Genomic DNA, 24,777 nt, shown 5'->3' with positions numbered 1-24,777 from the left:
CTGAAAAACTTAATTCAGAGCCAAGTCCTCCCTAATTTGCCGTAAACTCTTTCAACCATGCTTTTTGTTTCATTTAGTTTTGTTTTCCATTATGGAGGAATTTTAAATATCATCTAAGTAGAATAACATTTTCAATGTAATAGGAGATGATGTCAGGTTACGTAAAGGCATAGAAGTTACTTATGTAAATTCAGTCTTCCAACAACATTTAACAAGAAGCCACCTCTGTATCCACATCTCTGTGCTGGGCCCAGGGGGCCCAGGGATAAAGGCAGCACAGTTAGTGTGAGCTTACAGCTGCCCCATGGACACAGCAATGTAGCCTCGGTACCTATGAGTAGGAACCACTGACTTGCTACACCTCATCTTTAGACACACCAGAACATTCACCAAGACATTTCTGAGGAGTAGGAACTGCTTCTGGGCTAACACATTTTGTTAATTAGAATAATTTTACAAGGGGTCTCATCAAACCTCAAGGTTAATTGTATTGAGTCCCCATTGGAGAAGGAATACAGGATGGACGCTCTAGCTATGCAGATGTAAATAACACTAGATTAAAGAATAAGAATTGAATTGGCTGCCATGGGAAGATAAAAGTGCTAAGGATGGAATTATAAGACTGCTCCTGCCAGCAGGTAGCTAATAAGTGTTTACTATTGATTCTCTGCTTTGCCTCAACTTGAGTAAATGTAGGTAAGCCTTTTAACATTGCTGGGACTCAGTTCATAATAAATACAGACATCTGGACTCCAGACTCAAACAGCTCATGGATCCCTTTGACTCACAATATGCTATGATCTTATAACTATTTATGAAAATATTCCAAATAAATCAATGGCACTGACAACACATCCTAAACCTCAAAGCCCTGAATGCCTGGGTCCCATTATTACTTCAACTCAGTCAGTTGCAAAAGATTATTCATTTAAAATGGTTTTCATCTCATTTAAAGAACTTTAAAACATATTGTTTCAATTTGAACTTTTAAAGAGGTTCAGAACTGCCTAAAACATATCCTCTTTCCTCTACAAGGACTTTTAATCATATACATAAAAAACATGTTGCTGTGAGAATTGAGTTCCAAGGGGAAAAAAAAGGAAGGCATTAATAAATAAGTAAGTAAGGAAAATTGAGAGCATATGAAAACAAGACAGATGATAAGGGGGAAAAAATCTACTCTGCTATGAAACAATTTTAAAATCAAGGAAATGAAATCATCTTTATTTCATGAAAAAAATATCTTTGATAGAAAAATGCAGAACAGAAAAGCTTTTATGGAATTTTTACTAATAGATGTTCATAGATATGAGTTAGCATGTGTGTGTGACAGGATCTCACAATGAACCAGATCTTAACCACTTTCAAAGTTTAAAAAGGGCATCCATTTCCAAGTGTCGTCCAGTAAAATTTCCCCACAAGATGTTCTGTAATTCCTTATTTCTTCAAGGCCTAAATGTTACAGTTATCATATTGCAATTGGCTTCCATTCCATATTTTATTTTTAATTTTGTTTGAAGTTCAGTATTGACAAATTGCACATTTATATTCACAATCACTTTGGCCTCACTTTTACGTAAACCTAAGTTTTATAAACTGAAGTAGCTTTAAAAACAGGCAAACATTGCAATGTATCTTAATATATTTAATGAATAATAGTATTCATATCTTATTGTAGTTTCAAGATGGTAACTTGACAGTAATGTCAGCCTCCCAGGATATTAAGTGCAATGATGCGGTCTCTCCCTGCACTGTGCTATCCATCACTTTAGTCCAGGGCAGACACACTGTCGCCTCAGAGAAAACCCCAGCTGTTCCAAGGATACTCCCTTTAATGCTCATGGTTCCAGTACTAGAATATCACACCTTTGCATCCTTAGTCATAATTCTGTTTGGAAACTCAGTGATTTCTTAGTAGCAAAATATACAAATGTCACACATGGGGGGAAAAGTCTTTAGAAGAAGTTACAGGTAAAAGATTCTTCTTCTTGCACAGAGGAGTGACTCTACCAAATCTAAGACATATTCTATCACATCAAGCTAAAGAAATAGAAAATTCTGAAGTCTGAAACTGTAGTTGTGAGATTGTGATCCCATTTTTACAACTAACAATACTCACTAAAGAGCACCCACGCCTGTCTCCGTATGTCCTCACATGTCAGTGTGTGTATCTCAAAAACAGAACAACTAAAAGAGTTTAAGTTGTTATAAATTACAACCACTACACCAAAATATCTGTGCTTTTCTACCTGTCAGATAGAAAATTCGGGCTAAAACAAAATGACAAGTAATAGAAGTAAAGGTAAAGTCTCACCTTTTGAAAGTAAATCATCGTAAATCTATTATAGAAGTAGAAACTGGAAAAAGGCTGTCCAAAGTTTGTTCCCTAAAAGTGACCTAAAGATATTTTTGTTGACTAAAGAACATATTAGGCAACTGGAGCTTTATGACATAATGTTCTTTTTTATTTTATTTTCACAGATATATAAAACTAGGCATAAACTGATTATATTTATATCTCATATAAATGTAAAATCAAAAGAAATTACAAGATAAATCTAACTTAAATGTCAATACTAATAAAACCCAACAACATTGAAAAGGCAGGATTGCACACCATAATCTCCACAGTGGAAAATATGTACATATATATTCAGGAAAGTGACTGGGAAAACAACAACAACAACAAAAACTGTAGCAAAATGCTCACAAATTTGCACCCCCCTCCCCCGCTAGATGGAGAGAAAAATAATCAAATGGTATTATAAATTGGATTTATAAAACTACAGTAAGCAAAGAATGAAAGAGAAAATAAATTAAGATATGTTGGAGCATTCACTGCACATAACTATTCTAAGTGTGTGGTGTGTATTGACTCATATAAATTTGAAAGTGTCTTGGGAAACACATTTAGACTTCTGAAAAGATACTGAGAAACCATAATTTTCCCAGAAAAAAAAAAAAGGTGCACAGGAAAGAGAGTTGAAAATAATATCATAACAGGTATCACTAAAGAGGTACAAAATAGGGATAGGCCATGATAATTTTCTTGTGGTATTAGATGGAATATCTGGTAAAGGAAGAGATTACAGAGCAGATACAGGTTGACTGGACGAACTATTTTTAACAATACCAAGAGTTGTAGGAATATGTACTAATATTATTCCTGCCTTGCATACAAGAAAACTGCAGCTTGGGGAAATTAAAGTGCCCAAAGATGCAATACTCATACTTAAAAAAAACAAAGATACATTTCAGGAAGCTATAACTTTATGACACTGTTGTACAGGGAGGCAGGATTCCATTCATTATAAAGACCTGACCAGCTAAGAGGGACAGGTTCAATCAGCTCACATCAGAGGCCTCTTCCAAATTCATGATTTACATCATTTGTTCATAGAATAAGAGTTAGATTGGACAATTGTTTCAAAACATACCTAATCCTATATAATAAAGAGGTAATATGCAAATTGACCATCACACCCTCACACAAGATGGCTGCCCCCATATGGTTACAAGATGGCTGCCACAAGATGGCCGGTAGGGAAAGGCAGTTAGGGGCAACCAGGCCAGCAGGGGAAGGTAGTTGGGGGCTCTCTCCAGCTCCGTGGCTGCCGCCATTTTTGTTGGGATTTATTTATCTTCTATAATTGAAACTTTCTAGCCTTAAGCGGAGGCCAGGGCCAGCCAGAGTGGGTGGGAAGCTTGGCTTCCTCCATCGCTGGGGAAACCCAAGCCTCCTGCTCACTCTGTGGCCGCAACCATCTTGGTTGGGTTAATTTGCATGCTCACTACTGATTGGCTGGTGTGTGTGGCTGGTGGGCATAGCAGAGGTACAGTCAATTTGCATGTTTCTCTTTTATTAGTGTAGATCAGTGGCTGGCAAATTCATTAGTCAACAGAGCGGCAAACCGCGGCTCATGAGCCGCATGTGGCTCGTGAGCCGCAGTTTGCTGACCACTGGTGTAGATTATCCCCAAGGGTATGGCTTTTGAATAAGAAAAAAAAAGAAGCATGCCTTCTTACATAACACATTCCAAATAAATCAAACTGTCATCCAACTAGTTTTTAAACTATATCTTCTACATTCTGGAGCATCATAAAAATATTAAAGTAAATAAGACTTTAGAAAAAGACCATACTTGTGTTCTTCCAAATACATCATCTTATTTTATTCTAACCACATTCTTGTGAGATATGTACAGACACTACATTTTATAGGTGAATAACTCAGTCCTATTGATTCACACTTGCCAACCCAAATAGTCATTGGCAGCTGATATAACCCTTGGTTTGTCAGATATTTGGTCTTAAGCTTTTCCCAGGGTCATACTAGGTTAGTAGTAAGTGTTAGTCACCTCAGAAACCAGGCTGTGAAGGTAAAATACAGTGATGTGTGACATAGACCTTTGCATCATATGGGATTTCTGTATAGACCAGCCTAAATGTCTAGAAAAACATAATTTGAGCTGATGCTCTTGGATGATATAGGCCCTCGTGGATTTCATAATATTTTGGAGAAAGTCAAATTGCAATGGGACCATGTCTACCTGCCTGTCATAGCTGCCTGGCTTCAGAGTGTATATATTCCAGCCATCACACTGCTTCAATCCCATAGCATCTCCTTTTCTCGCAGCTATAGAAAAGTGGAATCACTGAAACACTACCATGATTCCACAGTACAACTCCAGAAAACAAATAACCTTGATTTTTTCTCATAGGAAACATCTCAGATTCTCATAAAAACATGTTTGTGACTAAAGTTAGCAGGCTGAATGTAATGGGGAGATGAATGGATGCTGAACAAATAAAGATACAGCTGTTATCACTTCATTAATATTTCCTTGAACTGCATCTTTTGGTATGTTAAATGCTACTTTCTTTCTCAAAAGTTGATTAACTAAGTTAGCATGCTACCATTTGTTTTCTGAAGCATCCGCATTCAATGTGTTAAGCGATTTCACCCACAATAAGAACTTGGCTTTAAAATACTTCAATTTCTCTGACAGTGGACTCATTGTGCCCAGAACCAATGAGTTTACAGAATGCAGTTTCCATGTTAAATATTCATAGCTGCCAAGAGATAATTTTGGGAAAACTTAGTATTATTTTTGCCTGATTTTCATCATGTAATAAGCAGAGTTACACCTCGAGACACACAAAATACCCTTCCTCCAATGGCTCCTGCTCACTGATCCCATTAATTCTGCTTATCTTCTGCACTCCTCATATCCACTTTAATTCAGCCTTCATAGGGAATGAAGTGTGAAATAGAAATGATCAGTAGGGAACAAAGATGGCGGCATAGGTAAGCACCTAAACTGCTGCCTTGCACAACAATTTCAAAACTACAACTAAAAGACAGAACGGACACCATCCAGAACCACAGGAAAGCTGGCCGAGTGAAAATTCTACAACTAGAAGGAAAGAGAAAAGCTCACAGAGAATTAGAGGTACGGCAAAGGGTCTTTGTGCGCGCAGAGAGGAAGGATGGCTGAGAACCTGGCTGACTTTCTCTGGTGGAAGGGGGAAGGAAGCCCCCGACTGCACTGAACCCCAGTTCTGACTGCACTGAACCCCAGTTCCGGGCAAGCCCCTGGGGACCCACGCTCTTACGGGGGGAGTCTGGACTCTCGGGCGGAGACTCAGGAGCTGGGGAAGGCAGAAATCTGAAGGCGCGCGTGCGCTAGTGCGCACAAAGGCTGCGGAGGTTGCCACAGGCTTTCCCTAGTGGAAGGGAGTCAGAGGCCCCTGACTGCGCTGAGCCCCAGTTCTGACTGCACTGAACCCCAGTTCCAGGCGAGCCCCTGGGGACCCACGCTCTTGTGGGGGGAATCTGGACACTCGGGCAGAGACTCGGGAGCCGGGGAAGGTGGAAATCTGAAGGCGCGCGCGCTAGTGCTCACAAAGGCTGCGGAGGTTGCCATAGGCTTTCCCTAGTGGAAGGGAGTCAGAGGCTCCTGACTGCACTGAGCCCCAGTTCTGACTGCACTGAACCCCAGTTCCAGGTGAGGCCCTGGGGACCCATGCTCTTGTGGGGGGAGTCTAGACTCTCGGGCGGAGACTCGGGAGCCGGGGAAGTCAGAGGACTGAAGGTGCGCGCGTGCGCGCAAGGGAAAGGCTGACAGGAAGCCAAGACTGTCTGCTCCGCCCTGAGACTCCACCCCATCCAAGCTGAGCACAGAGGCTATTGCAATTTGGCAAGTCTAATCCTATAAGGCTGTCTCCAGCACCAAACTTCTCCCAGCATAGACACAGCTGATCCTTACAGCCAACTGGCCTGGAGGTCAATTCCTCCCAGTGATACCAACAACAATCAAGACTTAATTACAACAAGGCTGTACACACAGTCCACAAAGGGGTGCACCAAGAGTGTCCACCTCAGGTTAACTGGGGAGGCCGACCCACTGGGCCATATAGGAAACCTAGCACACAAATCTACCCTACCAACTCAGGGAAGCAGTGAAAATGCGACGTCAAAGAAACAGATCACAAACGAAAGAAATGGAGGAAAATAAACGACTGGATATAGAATTCAAAACCACGGTTATAAGGCTTTTCAAGAATATCCTAGAAAAGGCCGATAAATATAACGAGACCCTCGAAGATATGAAAAAGGACCAACTAGAAATTAAACATACACTGACTGAAATAAAAAATATTATACAGAGACCCAAAAACAGACTAGAGGAACACAAGAATCAAGTCAAAGAATTGAAATACAAAGAAGCAAAAAACACTCAACCGAAAAAGCAAAAAGAAAAGAAAAAAATCCAAAAAGTTGAAGAGAGTGTAAGAAGACTCTGGGACAACTTCAAGCGTACCAACATCAGAATTATGGGGGTGCCAGAAGAAGAGAGAGAGCAAGATACTGAAAACTTATTTGAAGAAATAATGACCGAAAACTTCCCCCACCTGGTGAAAGAAATAGACTTACAAGTCCAGGAAGCACACAGAACCCCAAACAAAAGGAATCCAAAGAGGACCACACCAAGACACATCATAATTAAAATGCCAAGGGCAAAAGACAAAGAGAGAATCTTAAAAGCAGCAAGAGAAAAACAGTTAGTTACCTACAAGGGAGCACCCATACGACTGTCAGCTGATTTCTCAATAGAAACTATGCAGGCCAGACGGGAGTGGCAAGAAATTTTCAATGTGATGAATAGCAAGAACCTACAACCAAGATTACTCTACCCAGCAAAGCTATCATTCAGAATTGAAGGGCAGATAAAGAGCTTCACAGATAAGAAAAAGCTAATGGAGTTCATCACCACCAAACCAGTATTATATGAAATGCTGAAAGGTATTCTTAAAGAAGAGGAAGAAGAAAAAAATAAAGATAAAAATTATGAACAACAAGTACATATCTGTCAACAAGTGAACCTAAAAATCAAGTGAATTAAAAACCTGAGGAACAGAATAATCTGGTGAATATAATAGAATCAGGGGCATAGAAAGGGAGTGGAATGATAATTCTCAGGGGGAAAGGGGTATGAGGGGTTCAGGAAGAGTCTGGACAAAAATCATACACCTATGGATGAGGACAGTGCTGGGGGAGGTAAGGGCAGAAGGTGGGGTGGGAACCGGGTGGAGGGGAGCTATGGGGTGAAAAAGGAGAAACAATTGTAATAATCTGAATAAGGATTTATTAAAAAAAAAAAAAAAAAAGAAATGATCAGTAGGGGGCCACTCTTCATTGTGATTATGGCCCCAAAGGTAGGGTTGTCAGATAAAATACTCAACACTCAGTTAATTTAAATTTTGTAAGCAACAAACATCTTTTTTATATAGATATGCCCCATGCAATTCATCAAACATATCTCAGCTAAACTATTGTTTTTGTGTGTGTATCTAAAATTCAAATTTAAGCAAGGATTCTGCATCTTTATTTGTTAAATCTGGCAACCGTATGCACAATGTGTCTTCTAGAGCTGAGGTCCGAGTTGAATATATGGATGTCCCTGACTCAGTATGCTTGGAGCCCAGCATAGGGGCAGTGAAGAGAACACACCCTCTTCAGTTATGCTGGTTCGGGAAGACTAGGGGACAAATTTGGGGTTGGAGACATTTGATCTAGATTATAATTCATCTTTGTTGTTTTTCATTGAGCATATTGCTTTTGCTTTCATTGAACTTGTTTCTTCATGTGTACAACAAAAAAATTAGCTTACTAGGCTTCTTAGACTAACTTTCTTTGCCCTGCATCCCTGTGTCTTTGTTCCAAATATGGATAGCTTCCTTGAACATATACCAAGTAGCTCCTCAAATCTGGTATACCCACATGATGCTAAAAAACAAAACAAAACAAAACAAAACAAAAAAACAGGATCAATGTTTTCCAGACCAAAAGCCAGCCATTCAGATTGTAGTGATTTTCTATATCACATGTTTAAGATACAAAATGATTTTGAAAGATAAAATGAGATAATTCATGTGAAATCACCTACCATGCCCATAAGTTATATAATAGTCAGCAAATGTTAATTCCTTTCCCTCCATCTTTCTTAAGTGCTTGCAAGCTTTGTCATAAAGAGAGTCTATATTTAATATGCTTTCAACACAGTGCAGTCTCCTGCTTCAGGACTCCTCCCAAGAAATAAAGTCAATGAAATCCTTCTGAGAAGAGTGAATGAGACATGTGACAGGGCAGCATCACGGGACAAGTGCCACTGGACTTCTTTCACCTATGTCTGATCCTATTAGAAATATTAATACACGGAATGCAGCCACCCTGCATAACCAGTTTGAATATTAAAGGCATCTTCTTTGAAGTAAAATTCTGAAAAAGGAACTTTAGATTTCAGAGACGTTACTCTTTTGAGAGAGTTAATCCTGCAATCTTGGCTGACATTCACTGGAATGCTCTGGAAAAATGGCTGTCATTCTACAAGATAACGTTAGAGTCCCTACATAGCAAAGAAGGGGACACTAATATTCAATTTCCCCTTTTCAGAAGAATCAGAGTGATGTAGACAACTTAAAGAAATCCAAGACAGCATATAGGTCAGAAATCACCACCCCTGAAGCTGCTCCCAGCAGGAACAGTAGTTACAATAGCTCACCTTGAACACTTCGTAAGTGCCAGGCTTTGGGCTAAGCACTTTATATGCTTTATGTATTTTGATCTGCAAACAACTCTGTGAACTTGGTAATGCCATCATCCCACTTCGACAGATTGGGAACTCCAGGAATAGATATGATAAAATCCCATGCCTGGGTCACACAATACTAAATGGTGGTACCAGAATTAACACAGGTCTGTGTGTCCCTTTATGTCAAAGTTTCTCATCATGTAGGCAGAGACCTTCTTCTTCAGAATCATGTTAAAGCTGAAGAGCCTGGGACCCATCCCAGAACTACCTAATCAGATATCCAAGGCTGAGAACAGGAATTTACATTTATGACAAGCTGCCTAGTGCTTGGGATAAAAGTTAAAGTTAAGAACTCTTGAATTATGTGATTTTACCTACCTAGGTTTTTCCATTATTCTCAGCTAGCTCAAAATTTAACTATGCAACTAATAGAAAACACAAACCTCTAAGTGAAAACAACTAACTCTGAGATATTTTATAAGAAGACACCCGGTCAATCAGGACCTCCAGGACACTGGCCCACTTCAGGACTGCACCAAACACCCGAGGGAGCTGGAAGCTACACCTCTGAGAAACCCTCATGTGCCATCCACCACTTCAACAGGGGAAATCTCCAAAACCAATTTTGGAACACTTAGTATTATTTGGTAAGTGACTGACTGAGAGTTATCTAGAACCAAACAACATGGCCTTGGGTTTCATTGATACTTTGTTTATACTGTTTTTTTTTAATTGTTTAAAAAATTTAAGAGTTAAGAAAATCATATATTTAAATTCATTTTAAATCATTAACTCAGCAAACATTTATTGAGCTCTTATAATTATACTGAGCATTGCATCTCTTATAAGATGCAACAATGAGTAAATTCTCTTCTCACAGAACTTGTTTTCCCGTAGGGAGACTTACAATAAAAAATGAACAAATAAATAGGTTAGACAGTGATAAATCCTATGGTGGGGGGGACGGGAAAGAGGCTAATATGAATGAGATAGGAAAGACATAAAATAGGGTTGCTAGGGAATATCTCTTTGGAAATTCATGTTAACTGAAGCCTTTATGATGAGGAGGAACTACGCATGTGCAGGTGAGTAAACTAGTTAGCACTGAGAGAACAACTAGTGCAAAGGCCCTGAGGTAGAGAGAAGAACGAGGAGAAGGTGGATGAAGCAGAAGTCTAGTGAGCTTGGAGGAAAGTGAATCAGGGAAGTAGGCACTGCCAGATCACGGTGCAGTTAACATGGCAACCTATGGTGTCTGTACTATATTTCGTTCTAAATCCATTAGAAAGTTTCATGCAGGGAATATCATGATTTGATTTACAATGTCAATAAAAAGTTTTGTGTCATTTAAATCATAATGCAGTTTGCCTTTGCTGTAAGAACTGATATTTCCAAACCCATAGCCTCATCTGGTCCTATTAGTTTTAACATCTTCATTAGGGTGTTTTCTCTTCTGCCCACAGAAATCTTACCCTTCCCACAAAGACCAGTTCAGTGCACTGTGCACAAGGCTCTGATCCTTGCACCTCATCCCCATGCTTCTCCAGGCATTCTGCCTTTGCTTCTATTTCTGTGCTTGACACAGAATAAGTGGAAATTCATCTTTATAACTCCCACAGTTGTTCAAAGGGCAAGCAAGCATTTGGTGAATATTTGAAGAAAAATCCCGAGCTTAGCCCATTAGCTGAGATTTTGCATGCAATGCCTTAAGGCAACCTTGTATACAGCTCCTGACAGAATAAACATTTAAAGGGAAATCTGATCACTCTCCTGCTGGAAACCTCTGAAGGCTTCCTTTCACAAGATAAAAAAAAAAAAAAAAAAAAAATACTTCTCTAAAGGGCTTAAAGGGTCATTATAATCAGCTCTGTCCTGATTAACCAATCAATCATTTATCACACTTCCTTTCATGTGCATTATGTTTCTCTAATTACACAAGACTTCTTGTCATTTCCTAAAACCCCTGTGCTCTTCCATCTCTAATCCTATATCATAAAACCCTAATATGCAAATCAACTGAATGACAGAACAAACGGTCCCTATGATGCACACTGACCACCAGGGGGCAAATGCTCAATGCAGGAGATGCCCCCTGGTGGTCAGTGTACTCCCACAGGGGTGAGCGCTGCTCAGCCAGAAGCTGGGCTCATGGCTGGTGAGCGCAGCAGCGGTGGTGGGAGCCTCTCCCGCCTCTGCGCCAGCACTAAGGACATCCCCCTCGGGGTCCTGGACTGTGAGAGGGCACAGGCCGGGCTGAGGGATCCCCCTCCCCACCCAGTGCATGAATGTCATGCATCAGGCCTCCAGTATACTATGTTCTTCCTTGTCCCTTTCCTTCATGTTTTCTTCTATCATCTCCCAACTTGTAGGGATACTTTTTATTCTTCCACCTACAGATGACCCTGACTGAACCAATGATATGTGGTTATGTTTTTGTCTGTGCTCCTTTCTCCCAGAATTTACCAGAGTAGAGTAGGGTCCTTAAAGTCCTAGCTCTATGAAACATGCTTCTCTGGAAAATTAATTCAGAAAATGTTGCCTACAATACTCTTCTCATGAGATTCATGAATGGATAACTGTATACGGAAGACTGTGAAATTGCACAGCACAGGCACAGAGCCTAGCATGCCAACTCAACCCTACTAATATCCTTCAGATGTTTGGGAAACACTTGTTTTAAATTTTGTTAAAGGAAAAAATATCACCAAAAGAAAACACCAACCAACACCTCAACTAAATCCTTTTTGTACTGAACTGCAATACAAGTGCATCCTGTACATTGCATTATAAACTACTTGAGAATCTGTCTTACTTGTCTTTGTGTGGCTCTGGCCCGGCAAGGGCCTGACTTCCCAAAGGGGCTCCACACATTCTGATTGGCTGAGCCATCATGAGCTCACAAAGCAGACTCTTCTAGTTGAGAAGAGCCTGTGTCATCTTCACTTTGCTGCATTTTCTGATGTTCTGTCCTCATCCATTTGTTTCTCTCTGTTATTCCACAGATTCACCCCAGCTCCTGCAGCAATTGTCAGGGAGAACTGCATATGTGACCTCATTGGGAATTACTTTCCAATGACAATCTGAACATCTTTGCTGCTCATTTTTTTCCTCTTCTCTAATACATTCCAGGAGATCTTTGGAACCTATATACATTTGGAACTTACATACTAGTACATTTTAGATAATTAACATGTGTATGTAATCAAATTGATTCTGGTTACAATCTCAATTTTTTTTTTTTAGTCTAATCTGACAACATAAAAACACAATTCTTTCTGTTTGATCTTATTTCAATCTAATAAATCACACTTCATAAAAAAGTTCTATAATTTTATAAGTGTTTAAGCTATGTCTTTGTTTATGCCGTTAATCAAAATGCTGCCCTAGAAGCAACTGGAAACTATACTCATGGCTGTTCTTGATCCTTCATATATCATTTTAGAGCCCCAAACCCATCTATCACTAAATTGATATAAATCTATACCATATTACAAAAGAAGTTCATGAGAGTCTATTAAAGGTTTTATAGAATTCTATATATTCACTTTCTGTATAGAAACTCTCAATCTAGTCATTTATCAACTTCATAAAAGTACATTAATTTAGCAAACATGTAGTGGTCAACTATGTAAATATGTAATCTTTCAGTGAACAGCACTTCCTTTTCAAATGGTTCATAACAAATACCTTCACAGTGTCTACCAATGAATCTTTATTAACCAACTCTGGAATCTAGTTTCAAATATTTTGATAGAAAAATCCATTTTCTCCTTTGTATAAATCACAATTAAAATATCTGCATATTTTCCAGCATATCTCTGGGTTATAGCCATTCCTCAAAGAAGATCACTGAAAGTTTTTAATCTCACCTTTAAATTTTGTCAGAATTTCATTCATTTGACTTAGTGATCAAGACTTTGTTTAGAGACTTTTACTTCTAACCACTGGATGTACCAATATGTGCTAATGACTTAGATTAATCACATATAGTTAAGCCAAAATATTATCTTTACATGTATGACCAGGGAGTTTTGGTAATAACAAAGTCAAGTTATCTCTTCCAAAAACAAAAATAAGAAGAACAAAAAGAATTGGAGGAACTTACTTCCAGGAGAGCTGAATTATTAATATTTGTACCAAGATCCCTGATATGGACCCCCCCAAAAAGGTTCTAATTCTCACAGAGTAATCTATATATGTAAAAGTCTAAGTGACAGAGCTATCGGTTGCTATGACGCACACTGACCACCAGGGAACAGACGCTCAACACACAGGATCAGGCTCCCTCCTGTCTGGATCTGGCCTGCAGGGGGTCAGGCCAGAACTGGCTATCCAACATCCCCTGAGGGGTCCCGGATTGCAAGAGGGTGCAGGCTAGGCCAAGGGACCCCACTGGTGCATGAATCCGTGCACCAGGCCTGTAGTCTGATTATAAATTCCTAACTAAGCAGGTCATGGTAGGTAGTCATGCCCCAGGAATATAACTTCTTTAGTAAAAGGTTTATCTTTGCCTCAAACAAGCCCTGTCCATTGTTTCTTTGCATCTAGGCCAACACACTTTTGAAAAAAGGTAACTACCCTCAAGAAAGCAAGAAATCTTGTTAACTATCCTATAATCCAATTCCCACCTTGCTTTTTCCCACCTTCATATTATCTCCCTTCTTAAAATCAAGTGCCTAAAAAAAATAAAAAAAAATTTAAAAGCTGCAAAACTGTTATTTTGCTGAGCATTTGATATCTTTCTCTGTGGCATATGTCTTTGATTTGGCTCAATTAAGCTCTTAAGAAAATCCTCTACAGGCTTGGACATTTCCTACATCGACAGTGTCACAAAAAATCAGGTAGTGATCATATTGCTAAAGAGAAAGTAAGCGAGAAAACAAGATAGTGCAAATGTTTCTTCAGCAAAACTTGGCAGGTTATTGGCGAGATAGTTCAACCTCTTGGCAAATGTCTCCCATCAGAGGGTATAGACCTTTATAACCAACAGCATTCAACAGTAGGACCACCCAACTAATGTCACTCAACATAGTCTGTAATCACAAAGAAACCTACAAATACAGTACAACTTTTGTGGATTATCCTTCATTAGAGACTGCAATGACCAGCAAATGTGAGCCTTTTTGTACACTTGGCAGTTATAATTTTGATTATAAAGTTATACGCTGACATTTGGTTTATTTATTATTTTCTTGCAGCTTGGACAATGTGAGTTACTTACCCAAGATTCTTATGACCTCATGGTATTTGGAAAACATTACCTTCAAACCTTAGGACTAGATACAGAACTGCCTTGCCACCAAAAACACTGCCAGAGACAACCTTTGAGTAATCCTGAAGCCATTACTGTGTGACATGCCCAATAATTAGTCTTCAATAGAATTCAAGAGATCTGGTAGAAGATAGACTTTGGTTCAAATCTTGTATTTGCAAACTTCCTTGTTCTTTGAATTAGATATTTCACTTAACTGTACAGCAGTTTTGTCACTTATAAGATAAAGATACAAGTAGTTTCCACCTGATGTATTTTTGGAAGGAATTCAACGAAAAAAATGTAAATTTTGTGACACATGTCAAGCATTAAATAATGTTAACTTAATTACTCTGACATATCTGATTTCTCATGTAGTTTAATAGAAGAAAAACTAAACACATACTTTTTATCGTAACCCCTCTACAAGCACACATACAAATATATTTGTGCATAAATCCCAATTTTATTTTATAAAGAAACATGATATATTCAAATGACTGAAAACATCTTTGTTCATATAAGTCTAGGTTAGAGATTTCAGCCCAGAGAAAAATTATCCTTACTTCTATATCTCTAATGAAATTTAAAAATTAGGGCATCTTATGAATTCATTTGACCAACATGTGAGCCTGTTAGGTTTAAATAAGCAGGGTCACATTAAGGAAAATATCCTCACTTCATATCATCCAAACAGAGTTAGAAACATTTTTATTAACCTGGAGGATGAATATATGGTCCTCAAAATATGGGAAAGTTTAAGAAATAACTTTGTCAATTTTGCTTCTATACACATTTAAACTGTAAACATTTCTATGCCTCTCATTATAGAAAACTCAGTGTTTCTTCTTAAACTTCAAAATATATAAATTCTTTCAGAGAAAATTTAAAAGATTTTACTTAGCAATCTGATTTTTCCCAAGTTTTATAAAATTTTGATTTTTAAAAATGTATACTAGAGTTTACTCAGACTTTGCATATATTATGCTATTCTAAAAACAATGTCAAATCACAAACAAGACATTTATCTGACAGTTCATTTTATTTTTCCATATAAGAATGAATCACATTTGCATGAAAGGTTTCCCACAATATCTACAGCTCTCCCGTGGCTTGCTAATATGTTTGCAAATGGCATTGCACCTGCTTTTATACAAACATCTTTGATGCCTAGAGTATCCAATGCGTCAGGGCATTGTCAGAGAAATAGCTGCATGACAAATAGCTTAAATGGATGTAATGAGATATGCTCCATGATTGAGCACCCGACACAGTAACCAGATAGTTCTCAGATGAGAAATGCCTCTTCATGATCCATGTGCCTTCCAAACTTTGCCAATCTGATGTGCCCTTTGGCCATCTGGATTATCGGTTGAATTTCTCACACACTTCAATGAGTACTTGTCTATTCCATCTCCTGATCTGTTCACACTTTGAGGGAAAGTTCAAACATTTGACTCTAAGATTCTTAATTTTCCTTCATGCATGCATGAATGAATAGGCTAAGTCATGAATTCAAAAAATCTTTTTTGATTATTGGTTTAATATGAATTAATTTTTTCACAAACGTTTCATGATTTTGTGTTTTCATGCACCTTCAAATTACATTAGTTAACTTTTTTTAAACTACTCTTGAATTCCAGAGTGGTATTTGTTGTTGAAATTTCCATTTGTAGCAATCCCAGAAGCACCATTAAGAGAAATTCATGAACGTAATTAAGGAAAAATCCTTTTGAATGCTGACAGTTTTATGCACATTACGTTTGGCATGGCTTATTCAATAGGATAGTTATTCTTTACAATTAATAAATCAATTCAGAAAACTTTTTGGGTAAGTGTTTTTAGTGAAGGTGATATTCTCTCTCTAGTATAAAGAAATGACTCTAGAGACCTCATAGACCAGATATAGACTGAAGCAGAAATCTCACTCTAAAGTGGAAGCAAATGAGTAAGGATAGCTTTGGACTGTGGCATCAGTGGGTACAGTTTATCTGCTTTGGCTGGTATTCAGCTTAAATGTTTCTTCCTCTGGGAGGTTGTCTCTGAACTTCCCAAGCCCATTTAGCTTCATTTTTTATTATATTTTGCCTATGTCATTTTTATTAATTGCACTTCTTATATCACCTCAAATACATGTAGCTTTCTCTTTTTTTAGGGTCAGAGCCCTTAGACTTAAAGGGATGTGGATTTTATATCTGTATCTTCAATATCTTATATATCTAGCACATAGTACAATAAATGTATGTTGGTTAAATAATAATAAGATTCTTGAAGCATATGATTTGGAGTTCGGTTCTATAAAAAGGAATTTGCATGAAGCATTCAGGTTTTGAGTCTGATCAATAAGGGTGCACTTAAATGTGGCTCCTGGGTGACAAAGACTTGGAAAGAAGGCACCTGTGTTTCTGATTATCACCTTGTGACACATGTTCCAACTCAAGGAAAGATGAAATTAACATTGCCCAAGGCAAGAATGATAAAGTTGAGAATAAAGGTATTCAGAACTCATTAAAACCGAACTGGCACTGATTATTTTCCGGCACCACAATATACCGATGTGACTAAGCTATGACGGCATTTCTGCTTCCCAACTGAATTGGTACCTAGAGATGCCTTGTTACTGGGATGATGTCACCTTCAATGGAAGAACTTTTATTTATGTGAATTCTAAAATCTCAAGTTAAATATGAAAATATTAGTTTTCAAAACAACAAAATAATTTTGCATATTCAGTTAGAGCAACCTGTGAGGGTAAATAGTGTCTAGAACTAGTGAGATCAGCAGAAACAGTTTATTTATTAACCTGTTCAACACTACAAACAATACTTCATTAGTCGCCACTATCTATATGCATATGTCCTCTCTTCAACTCCGACTTGTTGCCCATCCCCTTTCCCCCATGACAATCTCTACTGCTGGAGTCAATATTCACACACAGAGAACTGATTGCCTATAAGGCTTTACAGCAAGATTCACTATGTTCTTAGTCTTGAGTTGCATATAGATGATCTATATAATATTTTTTGTACTTTTTACCAACTGGTTAGCCAATTATTTTAAATTTTTAATAGACCTCTTAATACATATCTTGGTTCTTTAGCAAATTATTATGCTATAAGGTGCCAGTGTCCTCAGGACTAGAGGTCCTAAGGAAAAGCCCAGTAGGATGGTGACTGGTTAATTATCACGTTCAACAGTGATTATTAACATTGATGTAGCAATTTCTGTTTACTATAACCATGGCCACCCACTTGTGGGATCTGAAGCTACCCTCTCCCCACCACTACCCATGAGCTACCTCCTGCATCTGCAGTCACTCTGCTACATAACAATTGAACTGAAGCCTCTATCCTCAAAGCCTGCAATCACCACAGTGCAGTGGGGCAAATTTCCCTATCCACTATGGCCGGTACCCATCATTCTCAAAATGACTGTCGATGCTGGAACCTCCTTGCTGCTCATCCTTACCATCATCAGCAAATGAGGAAAGTATCAACCAACCACGTGTCCTTCTCAACATACAATTTACACTCTACTGCTTGACCATGACCATAAATTTCTGTACTTCCTAGTCCATATGACTACAACTTCCTTTCCATGCCAACAACTTCTTTGATTACTCCCATGATGACTACTCATTGATTCCCTTGAGATAAAACACCCTTTCTTCACTTCTTTCCACACCCACCTTACATTCCAGAAAGCCTCATTTGAATATTATCTTCAACTTCATTGCCCTTAGGAGTTTTCATCACCTCAATTTAAAAAATCCCAAACCTACAAGAGTTGAGCTGTCTGAGTTTTCTATAATCTAATACTGAGATAATAGAGCACTCATAAATAATATCACACAACAGAGAGATTCAACTCCCATTCAAATATGCAATCACTAATCACTAATTAACTCTAAAACTTCCAGCAATGCAACTACTAAATTGACATCTCCCAAATATAACAAAGGCATCCAGAACTCAACATTTCCGAACTTAATCTAGGAAACATTTCTCATAAATTTGTTCCTTTCCCAGTATTGTTTTTCAGTAGAAGGGCCCACATTTTATCTAAATATGAAAACTATAAACCCTGCAGTCATCCTAGGAATTTCCTCTTTCTAACCTTCAAACTTAATTTGTCTCAACTACTTGTTGATATAATGTTTTAAATATTTCTCATTTCTATCCTATATCTTGTTTGGCATTGGTATTAAGAAACTTGCAATTTTATATTTATCAGTATTATTACCTGATTATCATCTGTAAGCTTACTAGACTATAAGCCCCATCGAACCAGGATTTTTTTAGTCCATTTTTACTCATTATTTTATCTCTAGCATTTTGCAGTTTTTCTTTACTTACAGTGAGCACTACATTAATATTTTCTGAATAAATAGGTGAACAAATAAATGAATACAAGTAAATGTATGTATCACAATAAACATAACATGTAAGAAGCAAGTATTCATATGTTTATCATGTAAGAAAATCGGAAGCTTAACAAAAGTCAATTAAGCAGAGAATTATGAGTTTGGAAATAAATTTAGGTCATCTCCATTTAACTAAGTTCAACTCTTAAGGATCTTTCCACTTTAGCATCATGATGCATATCAATGTCATGCAAAACCTTTTTTTTCCCCATTGCATTTTTAATTTAGATTCAGAAAAGTGTCACTCATTCTTGATGTAATTATCTATGGATATAGAGAATAATTCCCATAGAAGGCATTCTAATGCTTTTAAAAACATGCCATTCACTGCAAGTACTTTCAAAAGAAATATTTTAATTTTGTAAAATGAAAAGTTTATATAGTCCATACTCACAATTAAGATTGGTACCAAAATGTATCCAAAGCAATCATCATGTGAAAGGAAAAGGAATTAGAGCAGAAAATAACAAAAGTGACATTTTTAAACCATCACAGTTATTTTCTATCTTTTATTGAGTGTTTGCCATCTTGTAAACATTGGCTAAGCAATTTACACATGCAGTAAAAGAGGAATGATTATTATCCCTATTTTACGGATAAGAAAATTGAGAATTAGAGTAAACAATCAAAGCCAGGAGCCAAATCTAACTTCTGTAGGATTCCAGAGCTGCACTTAACATTAAATTGACTTCCCAATAAGTAGTTAAGCCTTTCATTTTGAGCCATTACTTAGTGAAAAATAGACAAAAACATTTTTTCTACTAATAGCATCTGATAATGAAACATTTCAAGTATAATTAGATGGAAAAGGAGAACAAAGACATTTCAAACTTCACTTTTTCCAGATTTTTAAAAAGCAAATGTGTATTCTTACCCATGAATTCAATCCCCAAGTGGTCTGCTACACAGAAGTCGGCATGTAAGAAAGCGAAACAGAAAGAGAGAAGATGATTAGAAAAAAATTCACATGGAATCAATGTGTATAAGACTCCTATTTTAAGGGGAAAAAATGTGTCTCAATTTTAACTGCATATCTTTTGGAAAAAAATAATTTACAATTGCCCACAATAAGGGGTGCTCTGAACATGATTGGTATTTTCCCAAAGCCTGAAACTTTAGGTGCAATAATATTGCATCTGTTACCAAGTATGTGAAGTATAAAGTTAGGCCTCAAGAAAGAAAGAAATGTTCACACAAAAAATATCTGGTACTAAATTGATTAAAAATCATGGTATTTTATGTAAAACTAGAGGCCTGGTGCACAAAAATTCGCACACTTGGGAGTGTTCCTCAGTCCAGCCTGGACCCTTTAGCAGTCAGACATCCTTAGCACTGCCGAGGAGCAGGACCGCCGCTGCGGTCACAGCTTGCAGCCTGGCTTGTGGCTGAGCTAAGCTTCCCCTGTGGGAGCACACTGACCACCAGGGGGCAGCTCCTGCATTGAGCATCTGCCCCCTGGTGGTCAGTGAGCGTCATAGTGACCAGTCGTCTGGGTAGTTCCACCATTAGGGTCAATTTGCATATTACCCTTTTATTATATAGAATGACTACTTGTTCAACATACACTTTTTATACTCTCTGCTATGAATAAGTAAGTAGAGAACTTTTGCATGATTGGCCTTCACCAGGTGCTGATCACCTTCACAAAAAAGCAATAATGTTCTATTTTTTTCCTGTTATTTGTTAGATGAGAAAACTGCACTTCAGCAAGATTAAAAATCTTACATTGGCTCCAAATGATGAGGCAGATCTAGGGCACAAATCCAGTCAATCTGATCCCCAACCCCTATGACTTTGAAGCTCCACCACTTCCTACCAAAAATGAACGACCATGTGCTATGTACATGTGGGCTGCCCACCGTTTTACCAGCTAATGTCTGCCTGTGATCAGCAGAGTGATAAACTGAGCCCACCTATGCCCAGGCATTCGGCCTTAGAGGTCTGGACATCTAGATGGTGCCTCATTTAACCATTCAATTATTCACTTTTTTATTTTTATTTTATTATTTATTATTATTATTATTGTCTCCTTAGCCTACTATGCCATGGCTTTGATTCCTTTCACATCTCTCTCCATCTCTGGCCGCTCTCCAGGTGTCTGTCCTCCTCCGGGCCTCAGTCCCTCTCTCAGTCTTCCTCCACCCACCTCTGTTCCTTCTTCCAGGTGTGTCTCTCACTTCTCTGTCTCAGCCTCTCATTCCCCATATCTCATTTACCTCTCCGTCCGCCACCACCGCCACCACCACCTTGCAGCTGCTGCCCTGGTCTGTTTCCCTAGACTCCCTCGTGTCTCAGTAAAGATTGGAGGCTCTTCTCACTGCACAACCTGGTTACCATTCCACTCATTCACTTTTTAAATTCATTTCATTAATGATGATTTCTGTTGCAGCAGTATGTTACATAAATGAGAATAAATGAAAAAAGTATGGCTACAATTGTATTTGTTTCTTAGATTGATTACTGAGCTCCCTTCTATGAATTCTTTATTTAGCAAAGGAGTTTTCCTTTTTAGAAAATATGTATTTAGTTATCTTGAATAATTCAGTGCTTTTCCTATTTGTAAATAATTCATTTTTTAATTTCATTGGGGTAAAATATATATAGAACAAAAATTGTCATCTTAACCATTTTAAGTGTACAGTTCAGTGTCATTAATTGCATTCACAATGTGGGCAAACATCACCACTATATTTCCAAAACTTTTCCATAGCCCCACAGAGAAACTGTACTCCTGAGCAATAATTTTGTATTTTCCCCTCTCTGCAGCCTCTGGTAATTTCTAATCTACTACTCTCTGTCTCTACAAATTTGCCTATATACAGTTCACTTTTTTTCATTGATTAGTACCTATTTTAATTGAGAATGACTCATATAAAAAAGATGGTAACAGAGTTTTTAAAAAGTAGATATATTACTTTCTTTACATGCCATTTATTTTGACTGGTTAATATATACTGATAGATATTTAGCACACTTTCATGAAAAGACAATTTTTGTTCTCCAGTAATTTGGAAATCAGTCGGAGTCCACAGAGAAAAGGCTCTGGTAATTCGTAGTAACAGTGCTATAGTGGACAAGCAAAAAAATGTATATTAGATGGAGAGGCCAAGGACCCATAAGCTTGGTCCCAGGATAAAGCTAAAGTGCTGTGTGAAAGAATGGAGATTGTAGAAATGTTGGCAAGCTTATGTTTGAGTTCTAATGTGAATAAGAATCTTCATTCTTTTAAAAAAATTTAAATTGATTTTTAAAGAGAGACGAAGGGAGAGGGAGAGATGGAGAAACATCAGTGTGAGAGGGGAAACATCAATCAGCTGCCTCCTGCACACTACCTCCTGGGGGGATCAAGCCAAAAACCTGGGCATGTGCCCTGACCAGGAATTGAACTGGCAACTTTTCAGTGCCTGGGACTATGCTCAGGCAACTGAGCCACCCAGCCATGGCAGAAGCTTCATTCTTAATTTTCTGAGGAGCCTCCATACTGTTTTCCATAATGGCTGTACAAGATTACATTCCCACCAGCATGAACGAATAAGGGCTCCTTTTTCTCCACAGCCTCTCAAACACTTGTTATTACTTGTGTTGTTGATAATAGCCATTCTAAGAGGTGTAAGGTGATATTTCATTGTAGTTTTGATTTGTATTTTCCTAATAGCTAGTATAGTTGAGCATCTTTTCATATATCTGTTGGCTATTTGTATATCTTCTTAAGATAGGTATTTATTCAGGCTCTCTGCCCATTTTTTCTTATTGGACTGTTTGTTTAGTGTTGAGTTGTATGAGTTCTTTATATATTTTGTATATTAATCCCTTGTCAAAGCTGTCCTTTGCAAATATCATCTCCTATTCAGTTGGTTGCCTTTTTGTTTTGTTGTCAGTGTCTTTTGCTGTGCAGAAGCTTTTTAGTTCGATATAGTTCCATTCATTTATTTTTGCCTTTACTTCCCTTGCCTGTGGGAAGATAAAATTATCTCTAAGACCAAGAACCATAAATTTAGTACCTATGTTTTCCCCTATGTAACTTCCTGTTTCAGTTCTTATATTTAGATCTTTGATCCATTTTGAATTAATTTTTGTATAACGTGAAAACAGTAATCTAGTTTCATTCTTTTGTATGTAGCTTTCCAATTTTCCCAGCACCATTTATTGCAGAGGCTTTCTTTTCTCCATTGTATATTTTTTACTTCTTTATCAAAAATCATTTGCCCATATACATGTGGTTTTATCTCTGTGCTCTCAATTCTATTCCATTGGTCTGTGTGTCTGTTTTCTGTCAATACTATGTGGTTTTTATTATTGTAGCTCTGTAGTATAATTTGAAGTCAGGAGTATGATACCTCCAACTTCATTCTTTTTTCTCAGGATTGCTTTGGCTATTCTGGGTTTGTGATTCCATACCAATTTGATGATATAATTTTTTAAATTTATATTTATTGATTATAAAGAGAGAGAAGGGAAGAGAGAGAGAGAGAGAGAGAGAGAGAGAGAGAGAGAGAGAGAGAGAGAGAGAAGAGAGAGACCACTGGTTTTTTTGTTTCACTTATTTATGCATTCATTAGTTGATTCCTGTATGTGTCCTGACTGGATCAAAACCAGAACCTTGGCATATCAGGATGACACTCTAATCAACTGAGCTACCTGGTCAGGGGCAAATCTGACAATATTTTGTTCTATTTATTTTAAAATGAAAGGCAGGGAGGGGATTAAGCAGAAACACACACACACACACACACACATTTTTACATTCAATAAAAAATAGGATAAGAAGGACATAAACAGATACTTGTATACCAATATGCACAGCAGCATTAATTATAATAGTCAATAAGTGGAAACAACACATATGTCCATCAACCGATGAAAGGAGAAACAAAATGTGATATTATCCATATAATGGAAAGTTATTTGGCATAAAAATGCAGGACATACTGATATTTGCTACATGTATGAACTTTGAAAGCATCATACTAAAAAGATAGATGCATAAAAGGACACATGTGGTATAATTCCATTTATATGAAATGTCTAGAAGAGGCAAATTTATAGACAAGAAAAGCAGATTAATGGTTGCTGTTGGGGAGGCGGGTGGCGGAAGGGACAAATGGAGAGGGACTGCTCAGTGGGGCAGGGTTTCTTTTTGGAGTGATGAAAATGTTCTGGAATTAGATAATGATGATGGCTTCACAACAATGTGAGTATACTAAAGCCCTGAATTATGTACTTTAAAATGGTTATAATGGTGAATTTTATGTTATATGAATTTTTGCCTCAATAAAAAATATTAATCTGAATACAAACAGAGTTGCCATTGGAATTTTAATGGGGATTGCACTAAATCTGCATATTGCTTTGGGTAAATATGGCCATTTTAATATGTTTATTCTTCCAATCCATAATCGTGGAATATCTTTCACATCTGTGTGATAGGAGATATGGAGAATCAAGCTCTGTGAGTCTAAGAAGTGGGTGGCATGTTTGATGAATTTGAGGGCAATCTCAATACTTTAAGATGATAGAAATCAGAATTTGAAAATTATTCAAATACTAAAAAGTATATGCAGAATTCTTAAGGAAAAAGAAATCTATCTTCTTTTAACATAATAAAAAAGTTACATCTAATCAATATAGTTATAGTGCTCAGAAATACTATCAAGCAAGGTGGCATTTATATCCTTGGGTTTTAAAGGGAAATTCTTAATTTTTATAATGACATTTGTGACACCAGTGAAACATACAAATAAAATGTTAGGTCTCAATTAAAATCTCTCTGTCTTTCACGTGCACACACACAGACATTTCCATTCTTTTATCAAAATGCTAAACACAAATCTTTATCGCAGATTTAACGATACTAATAGACTTTGTTTCATATAAAAGGATCAATAAAAATCCATGAAGCGCACAACAGAAAAGCAATTAATTTCATCAGCTTAGTTACATAGGACCCAAACCACAATATTTCTTATAACGCTTAATTATTGATTTCTTAAAGCAAATAGTTTTCCTGG

The 24,777-nt window shown here is 37.5% G+C and overlaps 1 protein-coding gene across 4 annotated transcripts in view; it reads right to left on the bottom strand.

Annotated features, from left to right (window-relative positions):
* The window catches only part of NRG3 (neuregulin 3), a 1,127,062-nt gene that overhangs the window by 118,389 nt on the left and 983,896 nt on the right, over positions 1-24,777 (bottom strand). For 2 of the 4 annotated variants that reach the window (XM_080640875.1, XM_080640877.1), the window contains exon 4: positions 19,644-19,670. In XM_080640875.1, coding sequence (XP_080497001.1) covers positions 19,644-19,670 — 27 coding nt within the window. The remainder of the gene's footprint in view (positions 1-19,643; positions 19,671-24,777) is intronic. The other 2 variants (XM_080640876.1, XM_080640878.1) reach the window with 1 other exon arrangement.

Source organism: Plecotus auritus (assembly GCF_963455305.1).
Source record: "Plecotus auritus genome assembly, chromosome: 9".
Lineage (NCBI taxonomy): Eukaryota > Metazoa > Chordata > Mammalia > Chiroptera > Vespertilionidae > Plecotus > Plecotus auritus.
The sequence above is the reverse complement of the archived record's forward strand: the minus strand, read 5'-3'. Positions and strand labels throughout refer to the sequence as shown.